Raw genomic sequence first — 20,424 nt, forward strand, 5'->3', positions numbered from 1 at the left:
TCCAGACTTGATTTCGGCATTGCATAGCGCGCACATTTTGCCTAGCCTGATCAACACAAGACGCGCCAGTGATCATACAGGAGACCCATCAATTCACCAAAATCCATGCTCATGTCAGCATCGCCTACTCAATGCTTTCTTGCATCACCGTGCATGTCCAGGATCCTCCCATGCTGATGGTACAAATACGATGAGGACTGCAACGCCAAACACCGAATCCGATCAATTGACCATGTATGGCATGATATGTGCCGACAAGAGGATATCGAGTTCTCTCTCCAGATGCTTTCAATACAACATCATAGAGACGAGGAGTGATGCGTCGCTGGACCACATAGGTACCTCCTTTTCCCAGAGTTGGACTCTGTAGTCGCTTCAAAATAGAAACCCACTGGTCAGGCTCATATTCATCACCGAAAACAATACCAGCACCCTTGCCACCACGTACTGGCTTTAGAAAAAATTGGTTTCTGATTTCGGGTGAGACTTTGGAGAGGTACAAAACTTTGTCAAGATATCCAGATCCTGGAAGAAAGGTGTCTGCAATGCGCCTATCGAGCGCCTGTGCCTGAGTCGGAGAGAGCACATTGCGAGCCACGAGGTGATCTAGCTCTTCCTTCACTATTCCGAGCATTCGCTTGTCATGCACTAGCAAAATTGTTCGCAGGTCGTTGAAGCAGCGCAGGCTTACCTGTTGTAGTATCTCCGGTTGCATGGCATCTAGCTCATGCTGGTGAAGCTCAAGGCCAAGTTGATAGACTTCCTCCACTGCCTCTCCCTCAGGGGTGAACAGAGAAGAAGTAACAGCTTGGTCATGATCTACCAAGCAGCAAAGCGTGTGCTTGCCTTCCTTATGGGGATCAGGTAGCAACCTTAGATCTTGAGGAGATGTCAAACGAGGGGAGAGACCGATCTGACGCTGAACGAAGTCCACAACCATGTGAATATCTAAGCCAGGCTCTTCACCCTTGAGAAAATGCAGGGGAAGATTATGACGAAAAAGGCTCAGTAGGCCATTAAGCACCTGGTAAAGATGAGAAAAGGATATATCAGTGTTGCAGGACTGTAGCCCGAAATTTACCTTGCCTGTATTGGTTCCAGCGGTAAGACAATTGTGTCTGTCTTCAATCATCCCCAAGGCATCCTGCCCGTAGGCCTGATGCAACAGCCCATTAAAAGGGAAACGGGCGTTAATTTCCGTGATCTGGAAAATTTCCATCGGAGCTCCAGGCTCCGCACAGCTGTTCTCCGCGACTACAAAATTGGCCGTCCAGCCACTGATTCTGAAAATTAAATCAATAAACAGGAAATTTAGGGAAAAGTAAGGTCCAGTGCTGACGTACCCGCAGAAGCTCCTCTTCCTTCTTCTCCAGGGGCATTCGCTCTGGAAAGCGCGCTTCTTTTTCTGTCCACCATCGATCAACAATATCGGAAACCGCCGCTGTCAGCGCGGCGTTAAGTTCCGATAGCTGCTCCTGATGCTCCTTGACAACAAGGATTGGCCGGGGAGACATACAACTGTTGGAATCTATCGGCCATAGCTCCCGAGGACATAAAGTCAAGAGGGTCTTTTCAAGCGTTTCTTGATTTCGCAAGTAGACACTGCTCTGCGTCTCACAGTACTTCACCAGGTTATTGGTGCCAAAATCGGGCCCAATGTGGATTTGGAAAAGCTCGGGGTGTGTTTGTGTTCCTTTGAAGACGGGCATAGTGAGATACACATATTTGTGTGCGTGTATTGGGAGGGGGTTTGAGAAGTGAGAATATGTGTTGGTGTGGTGGATGTTGGTGTGGTGGATGTTGGTGTGGTGGAGTAAAAAGCGTACTGAAGTGGTAAAAATAGTCAAAGGTGAGGCTGTCGAGCTGGTCAAAAGGCGTTATAAAAGGCATAGTGCACCCGGGTGGCATAGACTGTCAGGCCCAATACCACCGATGCAATCGACTCATAACCTGTACGAGGTAGCGAGTGCATGGATATGTGGAAATGGATCCGAGAGGGTAAGCCCCTGCAGAGACGTAGATGGAGAGAAGCTCCACCACGAACAGCTCAACGCAAGATCAGTCCTCCTCTATACGATGTCATGCTGCGTGCATCCGTCATCAAGATAAGATATCCCCTCGTTGGGAAATACCATTCCATTGGTGAAAATACCGAGGCTTTGGGGTCTGGCGCAATAGCGCAGATGGAGTGGTAGCCATCAGCTTTGGAGGTGCATGGATATGCTCTGTGATGCATCTCGATTGATATTTCCTCGAACCTGTAGGGTTCAATATGAATGTAATTTGTTCGCGTGACTAAATTTCCTGGCACAATGGTGTTACCGTACGAATTGAAGCAATCCCGATTCCAATAGGACAGGGGTACTCTGTGTCTCGGATAGTAGATCGAGCCCATAGACCAGACGGACAGGGACAGCAGGAAGGGACTGGGTATGTTTTGCATCAAAAAAAAAACCTCCCGACATATGGCATGGATTGCTCCAATTCAATATGTGCATTATGGCTCAGCTGAACAACATCGGTAGACCCATACTACCTTTTGCTGATAATCTCACCCCCAGTGTGGAATCGAGCCTTGAAAATGCAACTAGACATACAGCCGAAGATATCTATGTCGTGTAACCTCGTCGCTATCAATATGGAGATTTGTCCACTGGAGTGTTTAGTCGGGTGAACTCAATCGGGCCACATCATCTTCGACTCAGAGCAGTGGATTCACTCACCCATACTTGAAAACCCGGGACCATGTCGCCGGTCGGTATGCCAGCGTCACGTGCATACAAAGCGACTGGAGACGACTCTAACAAATACAACATACCCATCGCTTTCTCAAGCTCGAAGGGAATCCTTTTTGAATTTTGCCAACAAACCTGCTGTTCTCATCACCGACTGATCCCATAGCGCCCGTAGTTTCCGCTATAGCAGCTAAGATATTCAACAACGACGACATCTTTATCTTATCAACTCAGCCTAGTACGGCGTTACATTAAGTTTGCGCTCCGCAGCCCTGGAGCGTCATTTTATCCGGCTAATTTACATCTCACTGTATCTTAATACTAGGTATTTACGCGGTCTCTTTCATTCCTAGGGGAGTGTTCGTGGTGGACCTTCTCGAAAATGATCATATGCTCTCCATTCATTGTAGAGCTGAATGGGACTTTATCGGTACCAGGAACGTCGATGAGCCCCATAATCGGGGCAAGAAGAGCCCACCCAACTGTGGTGGGATAACAAAATCCAAACTGATCGCGTAGCCATCCGGCTAGAGAACCTAAAAGTACAGTATAAATAGTAGCTGCAAGGGTGAATAATTGTGGACGGCTGGATCTTCTTGTCGGCTGGGAGAAGAAAGGTGCTCTATGGTAGCGTGGAAACAGACGAAACAGACACGATCTGTATTCCGAGAAGGACGGGGAAGTCTGGAAGAGAGAGAGATCTCAGAGACACATGCAGGGAGTCACCTGGCCCAGGTGCCCGACAGTCGAATAGTAATGATCATCACTTTGAGTTGAGATACAGTGTGCAGAACTAGAAGAATGTTTCTATTGTCGCATGACGATACCTGTGGAGTAGCGCGAATATAGTATCCAACCATCACTTATCGACAAGGCACCCTCCAAAGGACCGCCCGCCGCAGCCCCGCACCCACGAATCCATTCCATTGACCTTGCGTCCGTCGCACGAGGCAGAAGACGAAGTATTTTCCCATCCACGCAAGCATATATAAATAGTGCAGGCTATTTGACGGTCATGTGTGACGCACGGGGCAGAATGGCGCGAGGGTGCGCAATGCCCGGAGATCATCGTGGGCGGCGATCATCTGCGGGTGGATTGGGCCTTGCAGGAGATTAACTAGTTGGGGTAACACACTAGCTCCATTGCTAGATTTGTATGAATCGTTTCTTTGCAACTATTGTATTCAAGTTCTCAATAATTGGTACCTCTTTATATGCAGATCTTTACTTGATAAAGTAATTGGATAAGAATGAATCACTACATTCCTGGGCTCCTTATCATCGAAATGTGGGTATACCGTCATACCCCGGCAACTCCGTCATAATCTCCACTTTTAATCTCCACGAATAAGGCGGAGAAAGATGTACGCTACTTAACAGTGGTGTAGTACATTTAAATCGTCTATTTGAGCTTACAGTCACAACGTTGTCCATATCTCAGTGCGACAGACTCAAGAACATGTGCTTAGTCAGAGGAATGCAACTTGTTGGTACATCCCTTGTTCACCCGGACTGCCGGGATGAAGCTTGTCCTTGAGACCGGTCTGGACCAAGTTGGACTTTGTGCTCCGTTCTGTACGGAGTATGTAGATAGTCCATCTCAAGGGCAGAACTCAATCTGGGAGCGGGAGCCCCTTCAAAGCTTCTCCGGTGTCACCATGGAAGCACTGACCTTTACATGCAAGGGCTGTGGATAATTAGGTTTTCCCTTTGCTGTGTAACGGAATCTAGGCCGGGTGATTCCCAGCCTTGCTCGTGAATTTTGAGAGTACAGGGAGACTGACGGCACCATTTGGGCAGTCGTTAAGCTTTATCCATAGTGGACGGGTCATCATGTACCTGGAACCAGTCCTTGCAACGGCAATAAAATGGACAGGAACCTCGCGGGAATGGAGAAAGTGCGTCATCTGCAAGACTTGGAGTGACTCAGTTTGGTTGAGTGGTTCGATGCAACATGTGGTGACTAAGCACGTGTCTCGACCATGTGTAAGGGTCGTGACTCGTAAGTTGAGTGTCGGGCGTCAAAGTTGGGACTCGGGGCTTGTCATTCAGAAATCATGTACCTTAGGCAGGTACATTTTCAATCTTGGTTCAAACTCTGCCCTTGATAAATTAAAAGTATGATATAATTCTACAGTAGTGAAGATCAATTTGCCTCCGAATGATATCATGAACGCCGAGATCTTTTGGGTCTGGCGTAGCCGGAGGGTCCACTGCTAAACCCATTTAGGTAATAGTGGAGCAATTCCAATAGAAATTTACTTCACGAGATTTTGTAGTGCCGACTCTAACTTTGGGATCGGGTCCCCCCCCCGAGCCCCAGTCAATCTTAGTCGTCACGTCAGAGTTGAGCTCCGACGCTCCGATTCCTTCCTGAGATTAAAGTACTTAGGTACCTTCCTTCTCTCTTCTCTTTTCTCTCTCCTACATCTGACACATCTCATCCCCCCGCTATCGATCTACTACACATACTTTAGCACTTTAGCCCCACTTGACAAAGGTCATTCGTATACACATACCGCGTGACTCGGTCATCCCTCAATTTTCCTTTTGGCCCAACTTCACAGTAAAGACGAGCAAAACTGTTTCAATCCATCAAATCACGGATCTCCCAGGAACACGAAATGACATCCGTCGACTGCCTAGCGATGGCCTCAATCCATCATCCTCACCACCCTTATAACCCAGCCAATCTTTCTCGCTCTTCCTCGACCAAAGTGAGCAGCAAGAACCCTTATGCCAGATACATGTCTCCTGCGCCATCTGTGCGCTCGCAACAGTCCAACTCACAATACTCCACCACATCCGTACCATCCGTCTGGTGGTCCGGCTACCCGGAGCATCATCCGGTCGAGCCGAAGCGACGTCGCTCCAGCGCCAGTGCCAGCGGTACTCCCCGGCGCAACCGCTCTGGTCGCTATTCTCGGAATTCGATGCTTGTGAACCCAGACATCATCGACGCTCTGGATGACATCACACTTTACTCATACCATCACGAGGGTCCTTATGATGCGGTTCGCCCTGAGCGGAACCGCGTGAGCTCGACTAGTCCGTTGGAGGCTGTAAAGGAGTCCAATGCAGAGGCGTTGCGTGCGACACCGCGCGACAAGATTATCGATTCACTGCAGAGTCATCGGCCGTTGGATGGCACTGCGTTCTTCCCGCCCGGGACTACGGATCGGAATGGGCAGTCATATGAGTATGAGGAGGGGTCCAACATGATGAACGAGTATGGGAACTTCATGCGACTTCCTGGGGTGGTGAGTAACGGCTTCGATAGTGGTATTGGGTTTCCCTTACTAACTTCGGTTGTAGAAATTCACCGACGAGGACTTCAAGGACGATCCTTTTTATAACACGCCAATCTCGAATCCTTTTACACAGCTGAAGAAGAAGCTCAGTTTGCGTCGGAAGAAGAACCGTCAGAGTGTGCTTTGATGTGATCGAGGTCCTACGTTTTATTGTTCTGCGACTTATACCCTATGCTTTTTTTTTTCATTACATTTATGGAGGTGGATCGGGATTCTTTGTATGGAATAGTTTGAGATTCTCGTTATTTTTTCCTGCGTTCACTGCCAATGTGCTTTGGAATTCATGCTATATGATAGAATGGGATGTTTTCAATGCGATAGATAAACTTGTACCAAGCGTACCAGGTGCCTGTACCTGAGAGTACCAATGATTCAATAAAAAAATATTCAAACCCAAACAGTCCCAGTAAATTGATAGTAAAGCCATCATAAATCGCGGCATCTGTCTCGGCATTTCCATGCTCACACTCTTTAGAACTGCCTAGGCACGAATAAATCAATTTATTTTACCTTAACGCGGGGTTGATGTGGGGTGCGGGAGGACCTCGGCGCTAATCCCCTAACTCTTTTCTGGATATTTTCCGCGACGCCACAACGCGGGGTTATCCCATAGTTATTGACGATCGGATTTGATTTATTGATCTTATGGTCAACGTATGTGCCGATCAGACAGACGCGGATAGGAGTTTCGGGATATAGCGATCAGAAATAACATAAAAGCTATATAGAATCCAAGTCCAGATCTCCGTAGTCATCGTTCTCCATCAATTTACATCAACCCATAATCTTGTTAACCTTGACCATGCATTACTCAAAAATCTTTTCAACAATTCTCGCCCTAATCCCATTCTCCCAATCCACAAAACCCCCACCAACCCCCCCATCTCTCACCTATCTCTATACAGCTTACGTAATCTGCTCACCATCGATCTACGAAATGCAAACTCCATCCGGAATTCAAAAAGCCATCCCCATCATCGGCGGCAATTTTACCGGCCCACGATTACGCGGTAAAATCCTAGATCTGGGCGCAGATTGGGGAACCACCGATCCGCAGACGGGAATCTTCTCCGCGAATACTCGGTATAATTTGCAGACGCACGACGGAGCGAATCTGTTTCTTCAAACTTCGGGGGCTGGACAGCCTGATGGGGATTTGCATTTGAGGATTGATATTTCTACTGGGAGCAAGGATTATTATTGGTTGAATAATATTGTTGGTATGTTTGCTCTTCGGAGTTTGGGTCCACGGGTGCTAACGGATATATAGCTTTCGGGACTCTGAAGAGTGTGAGTGAAAGTGCGGATAATTTTACTTTAAGGATTGATGCATGGCATGTAAGTTTCCAGGTTTTGATGTCTTATGTTGTGTATCTTGCTGACGCTATGGGGTGTAGATGACCAATGAGTGGAACTCGACGACTTTCGTTAATGGGACTACATATCCGTAAGGGACTAAAAGAGTAGATCTGACACATTTAATGTTTCGGGTTTCTTGAAGTCTATTCAATACATTTATTGCAAACTTGAGAACATGAATTTGCCTCTGTCGTCAACTTGATCTCATCTTTAGTAGCCACCAAGGAGTATCATCCAGACATTCAAATACCCGCATAAATGCACCGAGCAAAGTAATTTCCTTAAATTGCATTCAACATCCATACAACTCCTCAAAATGACATCCATCCGCATCCCTCACACACTTAAAAACATCGGACCCTTGCACGCCCCCGCTATCGACCCCTCAACACCAAAGCTCTGCATAGCCAACAAAGTCAACATCAAAGTATCCGAACCCCAAGGCCACTATACTCCAGCAATAATCCACGAACCCCCAATAATCTACCAATCCCAAAGCTACAACCAATTCGATAAACGAACCGGCGCCGTAGTCCTAGTCTCCGGCGCCGGTGGAGGTGTCTCCGGACCAGGAGGTACAAACCCCCCACAACCATATAACATATAAAATGACACTAATAATTGCCAGGAATATATCCCTCGCTCGCAGACAAAATCGCCCTCCTGCTCTCAATCCCCTGTATCAGACTAGACTACCGCACCCCCGCCGAAAAAGGACCCTGCATAGCCGATATCCACGCTGCACTAGACCACCTCCACGAAAAATATGGCGCGCAGAATTTCCTCCTGGTAGGCTGGTCATTTGCCGGTCCATGTTTCTCCGTTGCAGCGCAAGAACCCACCCGTGTACTTGGTGTCGTGGCGATCGCATCCCAGATAGCAGGGACGGAGGGAGTAAAGGAACTAAGTCCACGGCCTTTGTTGTTATTGCATGGGGAGGATGATAGGGTATTGGCATCTTCGTGTTCCTTGATACTTTTCCATCAGTATGGAGACCGGGGGGATAGGAGGATTAGGTTGTTTCCTGGGGATGATCATGGATTGACGAGGAATGCGGTTTTGGTTGAACGGAAAATATTTGTCTTTGCGGCGAGGTGCCTTGGATTGCAGAGAATTGTTGATGGGGATGTTTTGGAGCAGGCGGGGATTGATCTGGTTGGTGGGAGGGAGGAGAGGGTTAAGGAGATGGAACTGGGGAGGGATTTGGAGAATGGTGAAAGGTTGTTTTAGATTGACTAACATAGAGAAGAAGGATCCGATGATTTCTTCTTTTACTGGGTAATATGTCTTCAGATATCTTCAGCGATGATCCGGCTTAAGAGCTATGCCCAAGGCTAGGGCCATTTCCTGTATTGTCAATGGGCGACGTGCTCCAGTAATGATGAGAAGAATCTTTTTGACAGTGGAGAATTGATCGGCATGGACTCTGGCCAGGATTTTTGCGTATGCTGCATTCACTGTAGTGGGGACAGGTCTGATTGACTCAGCATCTGGCTGAAGACTATCATTGAGAGTTATGCGAATGTCATCTAGTGCTAGGTGGAGCCAAAGATAGGTTCGATTCTCCATTTGCAGAAGTTGAGTCTCGAACCTCTTATGCACATCGGCTGAAAGCCCTGCTTCCCGGGCCAATAGTTGCATTTTCATGCTGATAACGATGTCGATTTCCTTCTTGATTTAATCATTCTGTTCTTCCCCCTTAAGTCTGATCTGTGACCATGCGGTTGTGAGGGAAGAGAAAAGGGTTTGGATCTCAAGATAAGGACGGCTTGTAACGAAGAAATTCAGCCTTGCACAATTACTGCTCCTTTTGTAGTCCTCAAAAGCTTGACACAAATTCTGGATTAGAAGTTCCACGTCTTTTGAATGACATTCATCAAGAGCATCAAGAACATAAATAATCTGAGGCGCCTGAGACTCCGAGGCCACCAGAAGCAACAATTTCCACAGCCTGGAAGTCTCGTACTGAATTTTGTCTCCGGTCGCTTTGAATAAATCCATCGCTTGAGATATCAGCGATGGCCCCTGGGTGAATATCTGGTGAAGAATGGCACATAGAGCAATGTTCAGGCGATCCTGCTGCTCATTATCCTTGAAATAGAAGTGACAAACTAGTGCTCCAGGCTCCAATTCTTTGATATCGATATCTATCAATGATTTGGACAACACTGATTTCCCGCAACCTGGGTCGGTAGATACCAAAAGAAGGCTGTTTGACAAGTTATCACGCCAATTGAGATAAGTTGGGTTTTGTAAACCCATTGGCAGGTCCCTGGAGCTCGTGATGGATTGATGTCCTTGAAGCTCTCGTAGTTTGATGTTTTGAGAGCCTGATGGCAGTTGTGATGCTCTCCAATCAATATTGTTGCCTTTTGCTCATCAAATTGGTCCGCGTGCTAATTGAAAACCTTGTCTAGTCGCTCATTGGTGACATGGACTATTTCATTCAAGCTTTCTATGTAGTCTTCTTACTGGTGAGCAAGACTGTGCTGCTACCCATCGGTGAATACGTCAACTCACGACAAATATCCGCCGCCAGCTGCTATTGAGTCACTTGGTGGCGAGGCAAATTCCCCAACAACTCTTTCGCATAAGACGCCGCTACCAATGCAGCATATCCTTGCCATTGCTTGTTCTCGTGCGAATCGGAGTAATCGCAGATGCCCCGGATGATGATACACGGAAAATCCAACATCAAACCTGCAGCTTCCATCTCAAAGCACAGCGCGCCGATTTCAGAACCCAGTCTCTCGCGGGATCTTCCATCTTTGATCACTGAGTTACCAGATGCAATCAGGCCATAATGAGAGCGGGGAAGATGATCATCCCAAGCTTCGCGTTTCACTTCCCACTCAGATGAACAAGCATCGCAAGTGCTTTCATTGGCAGGATGATCATGCTCAGATTTGGAAAGTCGATCACTCTTGGGGTCGGGGTGAGTAAACAACTTCTCTGTGCGAATTGTCCTTTCTCTGGCAGATTGGATGTAGTCGAAAAATTGAGGATCATCCGTGAGCTCGTCGGCCCTGAGACGGTTGATAGCTGTCAATAGCGACCGGGGCGGGCTATTAAGAGACCCAGTCTTGGAAAATGCACCACAAGCAACATGCTTGCCCATGTCGTATTGAACTACTCCCCCATAAGTGCCAACCGGACAGCTGATAACAACATCGCCGAGGCGAATGTCATTTTCAGAGGACGGGATGCCACCTCCCACTCCGACCATTGACCCAACCCGCAGTGAATTGGAAAAAGTGCGTGTCGTGTGTTTCGCAACCGTCGCCGCTGAAGAAGTCCCATACTGACCTGCTGGTAGACATGCAATGGCAATGTTATGCTTGCCAATTTTGCCTAAGATGTATGCGTTGGGATCTGTAGCATCTTGATCATCTAGATTCTCAAATCTTTCGTCAAGCATCTCTTTGGCCGCAGCGGCCTCGACTGCAAGAGCGCAAACCCAGCCAATCTGAAATTCATTCGGAGGTGGGCAGGACATTTTGACGACGGCATCCTTATCAGAGGCGTTCTAGCTTGTCCCAACTGGGCTGTAAACTTCGACGTGTTTTCTCTCGCTATAACACCATTGATGTAGACTGAAGCCTAATAGACAATTTTTTTGGATAGCTTAAGCTCAATTATCACAGCCACGCACAGTGCGCTGGCAATGGGGCTGGAATGTGGGTATGAGATTCCATTCTCATTGGATATTGTTTTGCACTAGTATGCGGCGTGTTTCCGTGCCGCCTAGGATAGTTCGCCATAGTGATGTGAAGATACACAAGGCTGGATAATAGAGAAAAATAAGTGTTCGAATTTAAGACTGAAAAAGTCTTCTTGGTTGAATTGGACGAGGATCACTTGGAAGGGTGTTTACGCAGTAGTCCGGTGAAACCGATAAAATATGCGATACTATTATCCTACTTATGCACGCTCCTAGGCTTACATTCAGCCTATCAACAATGTAAAAGCTAAGACATGACCCTGATCTCGTATAAAAGAGGTCACTATATGTATTCGTAAAGGTCGACAAAAGACATCATCGGACAAAAATTCTCCAACTTTGAAGTGTCATTTAGGTGTGCATGTCGCATATAGCCAGCAATAAATATGACGCCCAGATAAACATTTTTATAGCCGCTATTACACTCGAATTAGCGGACGAATGACTAGGTTGCCCAGCCAAGGATGGAAACAGCATAGGTCGCACATCTTCTTCAGCATTTGCGCCCACCTTCCCCTGAACCGGTGTTGCTGCACATAATTGTGACGGGAAACCTCCGCCAAGAACAGAGCCAAGTTGCCAAGCTCCCTCGGATACGAGATCAATCAACCTATGACTAGGGAATCAGAGTCCAATATTCCCCTTGGCGGTACTTGGCAGCTATAATAGGTTAAGCACATTACTTAGTAACTCTAAGTTCTTGGCCGCTCGTACGATTTCAGGGTCTAATTATGGATTTTCCTGAATGCTATTAGCATCCTTCCTGCCCATGTGCTATTCTTGGCCTTCTGACTATCCAGAAACACGTTCTACTCTATTCTCTTCACAATGTCAAAGATTCCACAAAGGACTCGCCTCGTTAAATGGTGGCCGATCGGCTTCGCCATCGCAGCCGTCATCTTCCTCGCCACCGGAGCAGCCCTCCTCGGCGTAGAACTCAGGGCACCGTACTCACCCGACTTACCCTGCAACTCTTATTCCTACTACTACAGTTATATCCATGGCCACTACTGCGAAGATGGAGACGACAGCAAGTTTTACGCTGGTGTTGTCTGTATCGGCATCGGAGGTCTCTTGAAGCTCATTGCCTGGATCCTGTTCGTCATCTGGTGTGTGAAGCGCCCCCGTATCCAGCAGACCAATATTACCCATACGAACAACGCACCGGTCGAAGACCCACCGTCCTATGATACACTTCAGCCTGTGTACTCTATGAAACAGGGTGCTCCTTTCGCTCCGGAGTCTCCTGCCTCTCCGGGTCCTATGTATGTTGAGGCTGCTGTGACTCCTCCGTCAAAGGAGGGCGTGGCATCGGCTACGGCTTATGAGAGTTGCAGTCAATGAGTTACGGCTATTCATGGGCTTTTCTGTTGTCATTGTGGTACAGCCGCCAGCTAGGTGGTGAAATCTTCATCAGCGCTATCCGGGCAACAATTTCGACGTCTTTGATTCAACGCTTTATGTATAATTTTATGCATCTCTAGCCTCTCACTTATACCTCCAGTTCAACCGTCTCTCCCTGCCTCCATTAAATCCTGTTGATGTGGAGAACTTCAACGTTATCACATCAATCCCCTATGCACTTGTGGTCCCCAGTTCTATCGCAGAGATTAGAGCAGCATATCCTATTACTTTCACAGTCCTCGCCATCATCTGCAGACATGATATTAGTCAATTAGGTCAGAAGACAGGACTGGATTAAAATCCAACATACACTGGCAAGCCAATACCACTAGAGTCATGGTAAGAAGATAGATCACAACTTCTGAAAGGAACTTCATTGCAAATGGTGGATGTATGATACGATTCGATCTCGATCAGAGTGAGGCCTGATAGATATTTCAAGGCAATTGGAGGTGTAAACTTGTAAGATTTAGCTTAAAAGCTAAAGGGTTCGATGTATAAACTCGCAACATATCAACATAAGATGGCCCTGTGGGACATATTTATACCTACACGACGTTTAAATAAAATTTGTAAGGGATAGCCGGTTATGAAATTATCTACTCCGTATCGTGTCACTCATTCAAATGGGAATATGATTACCTGTTCCAGATCTACAATGAATTCGCTTTACTATCAGCACTTGAGGATTTAGAACTCATGAATCTGGGATATTAATTCTTACTAGAGTTGATTTTGAGGAGATGCAAAAACTATTGCACGTTTACATGTATTTACTCGAAGTGGGATGGTGAAAGAATGATTAAAGTGAGGGTGAGACATCATAAAGTACGTTGAGACTACTAGAGGCACCGAGGCCTAGGCTATGGGCTAATAACGGCACTGTCACAATTTAAAGCAAACCTCAGTTTCCATTAATCATAATCTTTCATTGAATATTTGACTGAGTGGAAGGGAACAAGGGGACGCTAGAAGATAAGACACTGTTCTCGATTTTCTATTATATAGGTCCGATGAATCAACAAAAGCAGAGTCTCATATATTCTCGACTTCACTTATATTCTCCATACTTAACATCAAGTACTATCGCTTCTGTTCACTGACTCGAATGATTTACAGGGATGAGCATAGAAAAAAAGCCATCATGTATACTCCAATGTTGAGGCTCTCGAGGGAATTGGGCAGATTTACGTGGAACATGAGAATATGAGTGGTCTCCTTTGATGCTTGTATTATCTTTGTATTTTGATTCTCGGATTCTCTTTTTCTTTCGTTGAGATAATAATCAATTTTTCGTTTTGATGATTGCAAAGTCATCTATCTGAGTTCAATGCTGATTTCCTTCGTTCTTTGATGAACAGCCAGTGCTTTGAGTGAAAATTACACTAATGACCGCTATCGCCTTCCATGCCAAATACTAACATAGAGAAGGTCTTTCAAACGCTAATCACATGACACGCTAGTCCTTTTATAGTTAAGCCTGTATTGCATGATGCGTTCCAGGCTTGAATCGTATGACTCGGAACAAGTAAATAATTTATTAGTGTATCCTGTTACAGATCTGGAAATATTAGGTCCATCGTAGATGCCCGTCAACTTTTCGTACGACACTGTCTGGTAATATCCTCACCATATCGCAAGAAGAAAGAGCATTATATAGTATTTGACGTTCTGCCATTCGTTGATTTATTGATTCAGAGTATAAAGGACTTAGAAATTCCAGATCGTCTCTAAGTATCCCACCAAATTGAATGTATGGCCTAGATAACCGTCATTATTTTCATGATAGATGCTTGTTGTTTTGTCAAGTGCAAAGTATTTTTTGGGTTAAGAGTAGGAAAATGATCTATGTACAAACCGAGGTCACCCCTCGCAGGTATAGCAAGGGAAGTAGATATATTATCAGGCACTAGTCTCTATCTGTGATATGTAGCATATCGAGCTGTTCCAGAACTCCTTATATCATTTAATGATCTGGACCTATGGCTTTATCTCTATTTGCCAGTGCTCGCTAGTATAGCTCCTCTGCCTCCTTAAGCTTGCCCTGACCTTCATAGAGAATTTCAAGGCTGTTCATAGTATCGAGGGTGGATGTATGGTGACTGGTCTGGACACAGAGCTAGACGTCCACAGAACCCAACCTCGAATCCAACTCGGACCAGTATTGGGTCCGGGTTACGATTTCTAACCTAGTTTTTGGTATAGGGCCCTGACTTAGGTAGCTCTACGTAACATATTTCCGCTCCCGGGTGGGGCTTTCCTATCTTAGCTGCCGCCGCTTTTATAAGGGCGCTCAGAGTCAGGCTCACTGAGTAAATCTCAGTCCGGACTCAGGCTCAGTGAGCTGCTCATCTCTGAACACGTAATCAGGGTCGAACAGCATGTACCAATGGTATGGGTCACGTCTGTGTACTTGTCTGGTATTCTCTAGTCTCCACCACAGCAATTTAACATGTGGTACGCTGACTAATAAAGTTGATTACATGATCCATTGTTCCGACACTTGGAATAGCTTCTCTGTATTCGACCTGGAAGGCGAAAGCGGTCGCTACTGTATAACCAGGAAATTTTAAAATTAAAAATTAATTCAAATTTTGGTTCCTATGGAAATTTCTCTGATGCTCAAGATTTCTACGGTTCAGCCTTGGTGAGGGAAGGATTCATCGTCAAAGAAACATGAAAGAGACTACACAAAATCTAATTTCGATCATTCTTCCTACTAACGAAAAGCAAAAGTTTTGAAACAAAGAATAGTGAGGAATTATCTCTGGTAACCATTCACCTAGCGGAGTTGCTCTTTGTTCTTTAGCCTGGTTAGTATGTCTCCCCAAGTTATATTTGCTTACCAGCCAGCATTTCCTAAACACAGCTATCTTGATTCTAAAAAAAAGCCCCAAGTACAACCATCATCCACTTTGTCCCCAATCTTACAGAATCTAAAGTGCTTCAACAACATGTCTACAAATTCAAAGGATAGCTCTAAAGCTAACACCAACACGACTGCTTCTACCGCCCCTACCTCTGTCTCAACCCATGCATCTAGTGGTCCGCGCCGAAGGAAACACCAGGTGGATGTTGAAAAGCCATCATCTGATTTGATGTCCGGCCCGGAGAAGAAGAAGAAGAAGAAAGCCGATCCCAAAGCAAAACTCGGTACTAAGGAAAAGTCTGATACCAAAGTCAAGACAGATCCGAAGAAAAAGGTAGACGTGAAGGGAAAGGAAGACAAGAAGAAGCAAGCGGAGCCGAAGAAAAAGGCAAATTCTCAGGCAAATACAGATCCTAAAGCCAAGGAAGACCCCAAAGCAAAGACAGACTCGAAGAAGAAGGCGGCTGCGAAGATGGAAGACACAAGGGAAAGGACAGAAACGAAAAAGAGAGACAATGGAAAGAAGAAGGATAAGGCCAAGAGAAAGGCAGACATCTTGAAAAAGCTCGAGAGGAGGGAAGAGTTAATTTCCTCAGAGTCAGAAGAATACGCGACTTACGACTTGCATTCAGACTCGGGTTCAGACTTTGAAGCAAAGGAAATATCTCCCTGGGACCCGAGTCCTCGCAAGATTCTCGACGTCGCTGATTTGGATCTCAATAAATCATACATTCCTGATATCCCTCCCTTCTCCACAGTGGTAGCAAGACCACCCAGGCAACAGAGGTGGATCCATCCCGGACGGACACCTTTGACAAACGTCAAGGATCTACCGGAAGGCTGGAATTCCAAGGAGCCTGATCTCAGCGAGCAGTAGGTTAATATCCAAACATGATTCCAGATCGGGCTAACAATCAGTTCAGTGACGTTGATGCTCAAATCAAGAGATGCAAAGAGCGCATCGTGGATAATATCATGCCCCAAGTATTTGAACAGCGATTGATAGAGTTTCAAGAGGTGAAGAAATACCGAAAGTGAGCCAGGTTTGATGAGCGTATCTTAATCATTGCTAAAATTATAACAGATCGCTGTACAAAGGGGAGCCCTCCCATCTTAGCTGGGAGGTTATACAACGCATCGATGCACTGAAAGGCATACGAAAGGATATTTTGAAAGAGGACAAACATGAGCAGCTTTCTAATTCCGACGCTATTTTGGATGCGTACCGGAAGGGAAAGTTGACTCGAAATGCTGGACGCACGCGGCTTGTCACCTACTGGTCGAAGGGAGTTCAGCTCAGTCAACCACGCCCGTTTGACTGGGATGAATTTGACGCGATCAATGACCTTCATAAGGGTGAAAAATCTTTCTGGGTCGAAGATGTAAATTCCCCAGCGCAGTAGTGTTTTTTTAAGAGCTAAATTTTGTTTGTTTTCTTAGTTTATGCATGCGATACATGGATTAGATGAAGGCGCCAATGCGATGGTAGTCATACCTGAGAACGAATCTTGTGTTAATGCTAATGTGGTAGGAACTTTCCCCAGGATCTATATACATTTTCCATTCTAATGAGTCTCACAGTACCAACCTGCCCTCCGCATACCAGGATATAATTATTGGGACGAGATGAACATGATCTGGGATACCGGTGCAGGGTATATGAGACTCTATGAGGGAGATCTTATTACGATCACCGGTTCGCAACGACCCGAGAATCGTCCAATTAGGATTTTGGGCTGGGCCAGATCTGTAGCAGGTGACGGGCACGTAACTAATACTCCTGCGGTTGCAATCGAAGTGACTCTCCGTAACAACAGGGGCAAATTAATGTCGCCTTGGGTCAGAACGGCCGCATGTGTTCAGCCGGGCTTTTATCTACCGGGAAGAAGCAGTCGATTGGATGGCCCGTGGCTTCGGTATAGCTTGTACGCTGGAATTGCACCAGATGGTCGTTGCGAAGTAATTTTCGCTACTTCTAGGTCCGAACTTGGGATGCGAAGAATAGGATTTGAAGACAGACATGATCCTCGAGATCCTCCCTTGCATCAAATAGAAGGAGCTATCAAAGAGATGCCTCTTGGTCCAGTACCAACGGGACTAAGGGAACGGGGGACCAGAGTCTTGCCAGAGCCGGGTTTCAGAGTCCCACCGACACGGGAACGAGAAAGTTACGTCCCGGGGACTGCGTGATACTTGGGCTGTGTTCTTGAATTTTTGTCTTCTTTGTTTGAGACTTTTGCGTTCATTTCCTCAGTCGCGGAATATTACATATTATAAATGCGTAGTTGAAAATATTGTTGCAGCCTTGTTACTCTGGCGGAAACCCTTCGTATTTATTGTATTACCATCTGTGAGGTATCATCAGAGAACTCTAAAGTTACATAAAACATTCGGTATTATTTGACAGCCACATCTCGCCTCTTTCATGCATGCGAAAGCCCTTGTCAGATCAAAGGAGGGGTATGGATGGGTGGCTTTTCAATGTTCATTCCAGCTCTTATGATCCCCCAAAGGATAAAATACCTCTTGTCAACACCAAGAGTCACTCGTTTTCAGATATAATTTTCTATTTTACCGCTTTAAGTCTTTCTTTATTATACATCTAAAATCCATAAAAATAGCCAATCGAACAGCCTACTTCTTCTACGCGCCTACCCGGGACTACCCTGCTCCGCCACTCGGTCCCATCAAGTTGGGAAATGTTATCACCTCGATTGAAAAGCCTGTAGTGGAAGGTTCTGAGGCTTTTTCTCTGAGCAAAAAGTCTGTCGAATTCACTCAGAACAAGCTTCGAAACGGCAAATTCGGTATCGTCACTAAGTTTCTATCAATATTCAGCTTTGGGGTCGATCTTAGTGGGAGCTGGAATGTGGCGTGAGTCAATTTCTATCGTGCTCTCCTGTTTGGATACATTGTGGTTCATGCTTAAATTTTTCTTTTTGATGAATAGTAACAACCAGAGACTAATTTTTGATTCCGTGACCACCACGCAATTCATCCCGGGCCCCGGCTTCATCCAGGAAGAGTGCATCAATGCTTCCCCGATGGTCCAACGGTGGCTCGAAAGGAGCCGCTATCGCAAGCCGCTGTACGTGATCACTGGCCTTAAGACGGTGACAGGTGCAAAGACAGGTGCAAAGACAGGTGCCACGAATCGCATTCGAGGTGGTAGTGGGAATCTTGCCGTTCAGGTGGACGGGACTGTGTGGAGTGGTGGTGCTGTCCCCATCGGTGGAGAGCCTGAGGCAGAAGTCAGTATCACAAATAAAGCAGGCCAGAAGTGGGAGGGAAGTGGTGATTTTGTATTGGCTTTCAGGGTCCGGCGGGTCAAGGTGAGTCGAAAGACAAAGGAACTGACGCAGGATGAGGACTATATGCACGGCGCAATGCTGGGGGACGAGGTGGAGCGAAAAAAGGAGAACGAGACTGTCATTGTTGACGAGGAAGACGTACAAGTAAACAATGCAGGCTGGGGGTGGGATGAAGCAGAAGTTCTAGAAGGGGAGAAAGTAGTTACAGTTGGAGTTCTGAATATTTGAAGAAAGGGAAGAAGAATCACCATGTGATACATAGTTTTAGATAGTCGAGGTAAATTTCTTCATTAACGCTCACTGTTTAATATCTCCTGAATCCTGGAATCAATAATAGATTCTTGATCCCTGCCAAAGAGATTATTGGAGGACCTGTTAATCACCGCATACTGGTATCCATCCCGAGCTCTATCTGCTATACGGGTAAGTAAAGCTTCCATGCGCGACTTCTGCTTCATCATATCGGCATAATTGTCAGACAGATTTATTCTTGCACACTCTAGCAAAAATACCGCCATACTGGCTGCGATAGGCGTTGCGTACGATGTACCAGACTTAAATAGCACTCCTTGCCCTGGCCATGCAGATTCCACAGCCTCGCCGACAGTTGCAATCTTAATGACATTTCGAACGGGCTCTGGACTGAAGTCTGATCGGTTTTCATAGGTGTCAGTAGAATGGACACAAATGACATTATCATCTCGAGCAGGATATGCTCGACCCTCATTGGCACCTCTGTTGGAAGCCGCTGCGAAGAGAAGGACATTATTAGAGCGTGCAGTGCGGATGACGTTCTCCAACCTCTCATATCCATCAATTTGTCTTGTCGGGAAGCCAAAAAACATCGAAATGACATCCACACGCCATTTATTAACACCATTTTCCATGGCCTGCACCAGGTAATAAGGATCAGTCGTTCCTTAAAAAGAGGAGAGCACGAACACATACATTTGCAATTAACAAAGGACTAACAGACTTTCCATTCGAAATATTAGCAACTAATAATTCCGCATTTGGTGCGTAGTTGAGAAGTAGACCTGCCGTGAGGGTGCCATGACCATGGGAGTCGAGTACTTTATGTGTGTCCTGCTCGTAGCTCTCTCTCGTCCAATTGTAACGCCCCTAATTTTCTCAATTTTTGCATATATATCTTGATGTGTGTCATCGATCCCGGTGTCAAGAAGAGCGACTTTGACTCGGTGTGCAGGTGGATTTTCGATGAATCGGCTGTACACTTCTCTGAAGTCCATCTCCCATTTTTGATATTTGGAGACCCTATAATTTTCAGAGTTAGAGGCAAAATAGAATAGTCTTTGTAGCAAGAGATAACTACCCTCCAACAGAAGGATCTTCCGGGACGGTTTGGTCGTCAAAAAACTCGAAAGATTTGTAATTGAACTCTTCTTGTCTCTTACGCTTAATGGAACGTCTGAGCTCGATGCTCCGTGGTGCTGAATAGGCACCCGACTGGCCTAGGTGAGCGCGAGGTGGGTGATTTACTTGAGGATCAATTACTCGTCGCCAGTCGGAATTTCTTCGCGAAAAAGGTTTGCGAATCCAGCCTTGGATCTTCTTTCTATAAAGGCAAGAAGTGACGAGTAAAATCAGCAATAGGCCATCCCCGACGGTACCCCCGACAATACTTTTTATGTGCCCTTTACTCGAATTGTGTTCCGAGGAAGATGAGGAGGTTGAAGTAAGTACTTCCGTACCT

At 46.1% G+C, this 20,424-nt stretch overlaps 11 protein-coding genes across 11 annotated transcripts; 6 read left to right on the top strand and 5 right to left on the bottom strand.

Moving 5' to 3' along the window:
• Positions 1 to 124: 124 nt before the first annotated feature.
• N7520_005227 (uncharacterized protein) lies at positions 125 to 1,709 on the bottom strand (the record flags this gene model as incomplete). The annotated part of the gene is made up of 2 exons (XM_057139161.1): positions 125 to 1,254; positions 1,340 to 1,709. The coding sequence occupies 2 exons, from the start codon at positions 1,707 to 1,709 to the stop codon at positions 125 to 127; spliced, it is 1,500 nt and encodes a 499-aa protein (XP_056997368.1).
• A 3,650-nt stretch (positions 1,710 to 5,359) lies between these two features.
• N7520_005228 (uncharacterized protein) lies at positions 5,360 to 6,173 on the top strand (the record flags this gene model as incomplete). The annotated part of the gene is made up of 2 exons (XM_057139162.1): positions 5,360 to 5,995; positions 6,051 to 6,173. The coding sequence occupies 2 exons, from the start codon at positions 5,360 to 5,362 to the stop codon at positions 6,171 to 6,173; spliced, it is 759 nt and encodes a 252-aa protein (XP_056997369.1).
• Positions 6,174 to 6,983: 810 nt separating this feature from the next.
• On the top strand, positions 6,984 to 7,497 carry N7520_005229 (DUF3237 domain-containing protein; the record flags this gene model as incomplete). The annotated part of the gene is made up of 3 exons (XM_057139163.1): positions 6,984 to 7,266; positions 7,317 to 7,384; positions 7,444 to 7,497. The coding sequence occupies 3 exons, from the start codon at positions 6,984 to 6,986 to the stop codon at positions 7,495 to 7,497; spliced, it is 405 nt and encodes a 134-aa protein (XP_056997370.1).
• A 224-nt stretch (positions 7,498 to 7,721) lies between these two features.
• N7520_005230 (uncharacterized protein) lies at positions 7,722 to 8,635 on the top strand (the record flags this gene model as incomplete). The annotated part of the gene is made up of 3 exons (XM_057139164.1): positions 7,722 to 7,980; positions 8,034 to 8,194; positions 8,393 to 8,635. 3 exons carry the CDS (start codon positions 7,722 to 7,724, stop codon positions 8,633 to 8,635), a joined length of 663 nt encoding a protein of 220 aa, XP_056997371.1.
• Positions 8,636 to 8,704: 69 nt separating this feature from the next.
• Positions 8,705 to 9,052, bottom strand: N7520_005231 (Ankyrin repeat protein; the record flags this gene model as incomplete). Its single annotated transcript, XM_057139165.1, has 1 exon — positions 8,705 to 9,052. One exon carries the CDS (start codon positions 9,050 to 9,052, stop codon positions 8,705 to 8,707), a length of 348 nt encoding a protein of 115 aa, XP_056997372.1.
• A 30-nt stretch (positions 9,053 to 9,082) lies between these two features.
• N7520_005232 (uncharacterized protein) lies at positions 9,083 to 9,905 on the bottom strand (the record flags this gene model as incomplete). The annotated part of the gene is made up of 2 exons (XM_057139166.1): positions 9,083 to 9,774; positions 9,878 to 9,905. 2 exons carry the CDS (start codon positions 9,903 to 9,905, stop codon positions 9,083 to 9,085), a joined length of 720 nt encoding a protein of 239 aa, XP_056997373.1.
• A 42-nt stretch (positions 9,906 to 9,947) lies between these two features.
• N7520_005233 (5'-methylthioadenosine/S-adenosylhomocysteine nucleosidase family protein) lies at positions 9,948 to 10,901 on the bottom strand (the record flags this gene model as incomplete). The annotated part of the gene is made up of 1 exon (XM_057139167.1): positions 9,948 to 10,901. The coding sequence occupies one exon, from the start codon at positions 10,899 to 10,901 to the stop codon at positions 9,948 to 9,950; it is 954 nt and encodes a 317-aa protein (XP_056997374.1).
• A 1,053-nt stretch (positions 10,902 to 11,954) lies between these two features.
• On the top strand, positions 11,955 to 12,470 carry N7520_005234 (uncharacterized protein; the record flags this gene model as incomplete). Its single annotated transcript, XM_057139168.1, has 1 exon — positions 11,955 to 12,470. One exon carries the CDS (start codon positions 11,955 to 11,957, stop codon positions 12,468 to 12,470), a length of 516 nt encoding a protein of 171 aa, XP_056997375.1.
• Positions 12,471 to 15,484: 3,014 nt separating this feature from the next.
• Positions 15,485 to 17,589, top strand: N7520_005235 (uncharacterized protein; the record flags this gene model as incomplete). The annotated part of the gene is made up of 5 exons (XM_057139169.1): positions 15,485 to 16,272; positions 16,323 to 16,433; positions 16,484 to 16,781; positions 16,840 to 16,926; positions 16,981 to 17,589. 5 exons carry the CDS (start codon positions 15,485 to 15,487, stop codon positions 17,587 to 17,589), a joined length of 1,893 nt encoding a protein of 630 aa, XP_056997376.1.
• An 854-nt stretch (positions 17,590 to 18,443) lies between these two features.
• On the top strand, positions 18,444 to 18,938 carry N7520_005236 (uncharacterized protein; the record flags this gene model as incomplete). The annotated part of the gene is made up of 1 exon (XM_057139170.1): positions 18,444 to 18,938. The coding sequence occupies one exon, from the start codon at positions 18,444 to 18,446 to the stop codon at positions 18,936 to 18,938; it is 495 nt and encodes a 164-aa protein (XP_056997377.1).
• Positions 18,939 to 19,000: 62 nt separating this feature from the next.
• N7520_005237 (uncharacterized protein) lies at positions 19,001 to 19,597 on the bottom strand (the record flags this gene model as incomplete). The annotated part of the gene is made up of 1 exon (XM_057139171.1): positions 19,001 to 19,597. The coding sequence occupies one exon, from the start codon at positions 19,595 to 19,597 to the stop codon at positions 19,001 to 19,003; it is 597 nt and encodes a 198-aa protein (XP_056997378.1).
• Positions 19,598 to 20,424: the final 827 nt, after the last annotated feature.

The sequence above is a fragment of the Penicillium odoratum genome (genome assembly GCF_028828045.1).
Source record: "Penicillium odoratum strain IBT 22623 chromosome Unknown utg000004l_segment0_segment0, whole genome shotgun sequence".
Classification (NCBI taxonomy): Eukaryota; Fungi; Ascomycota; class Eurotiomycetes; order Eurotiales; family Aspergillaceae; genus Penicillium; species Penicillium odoratum.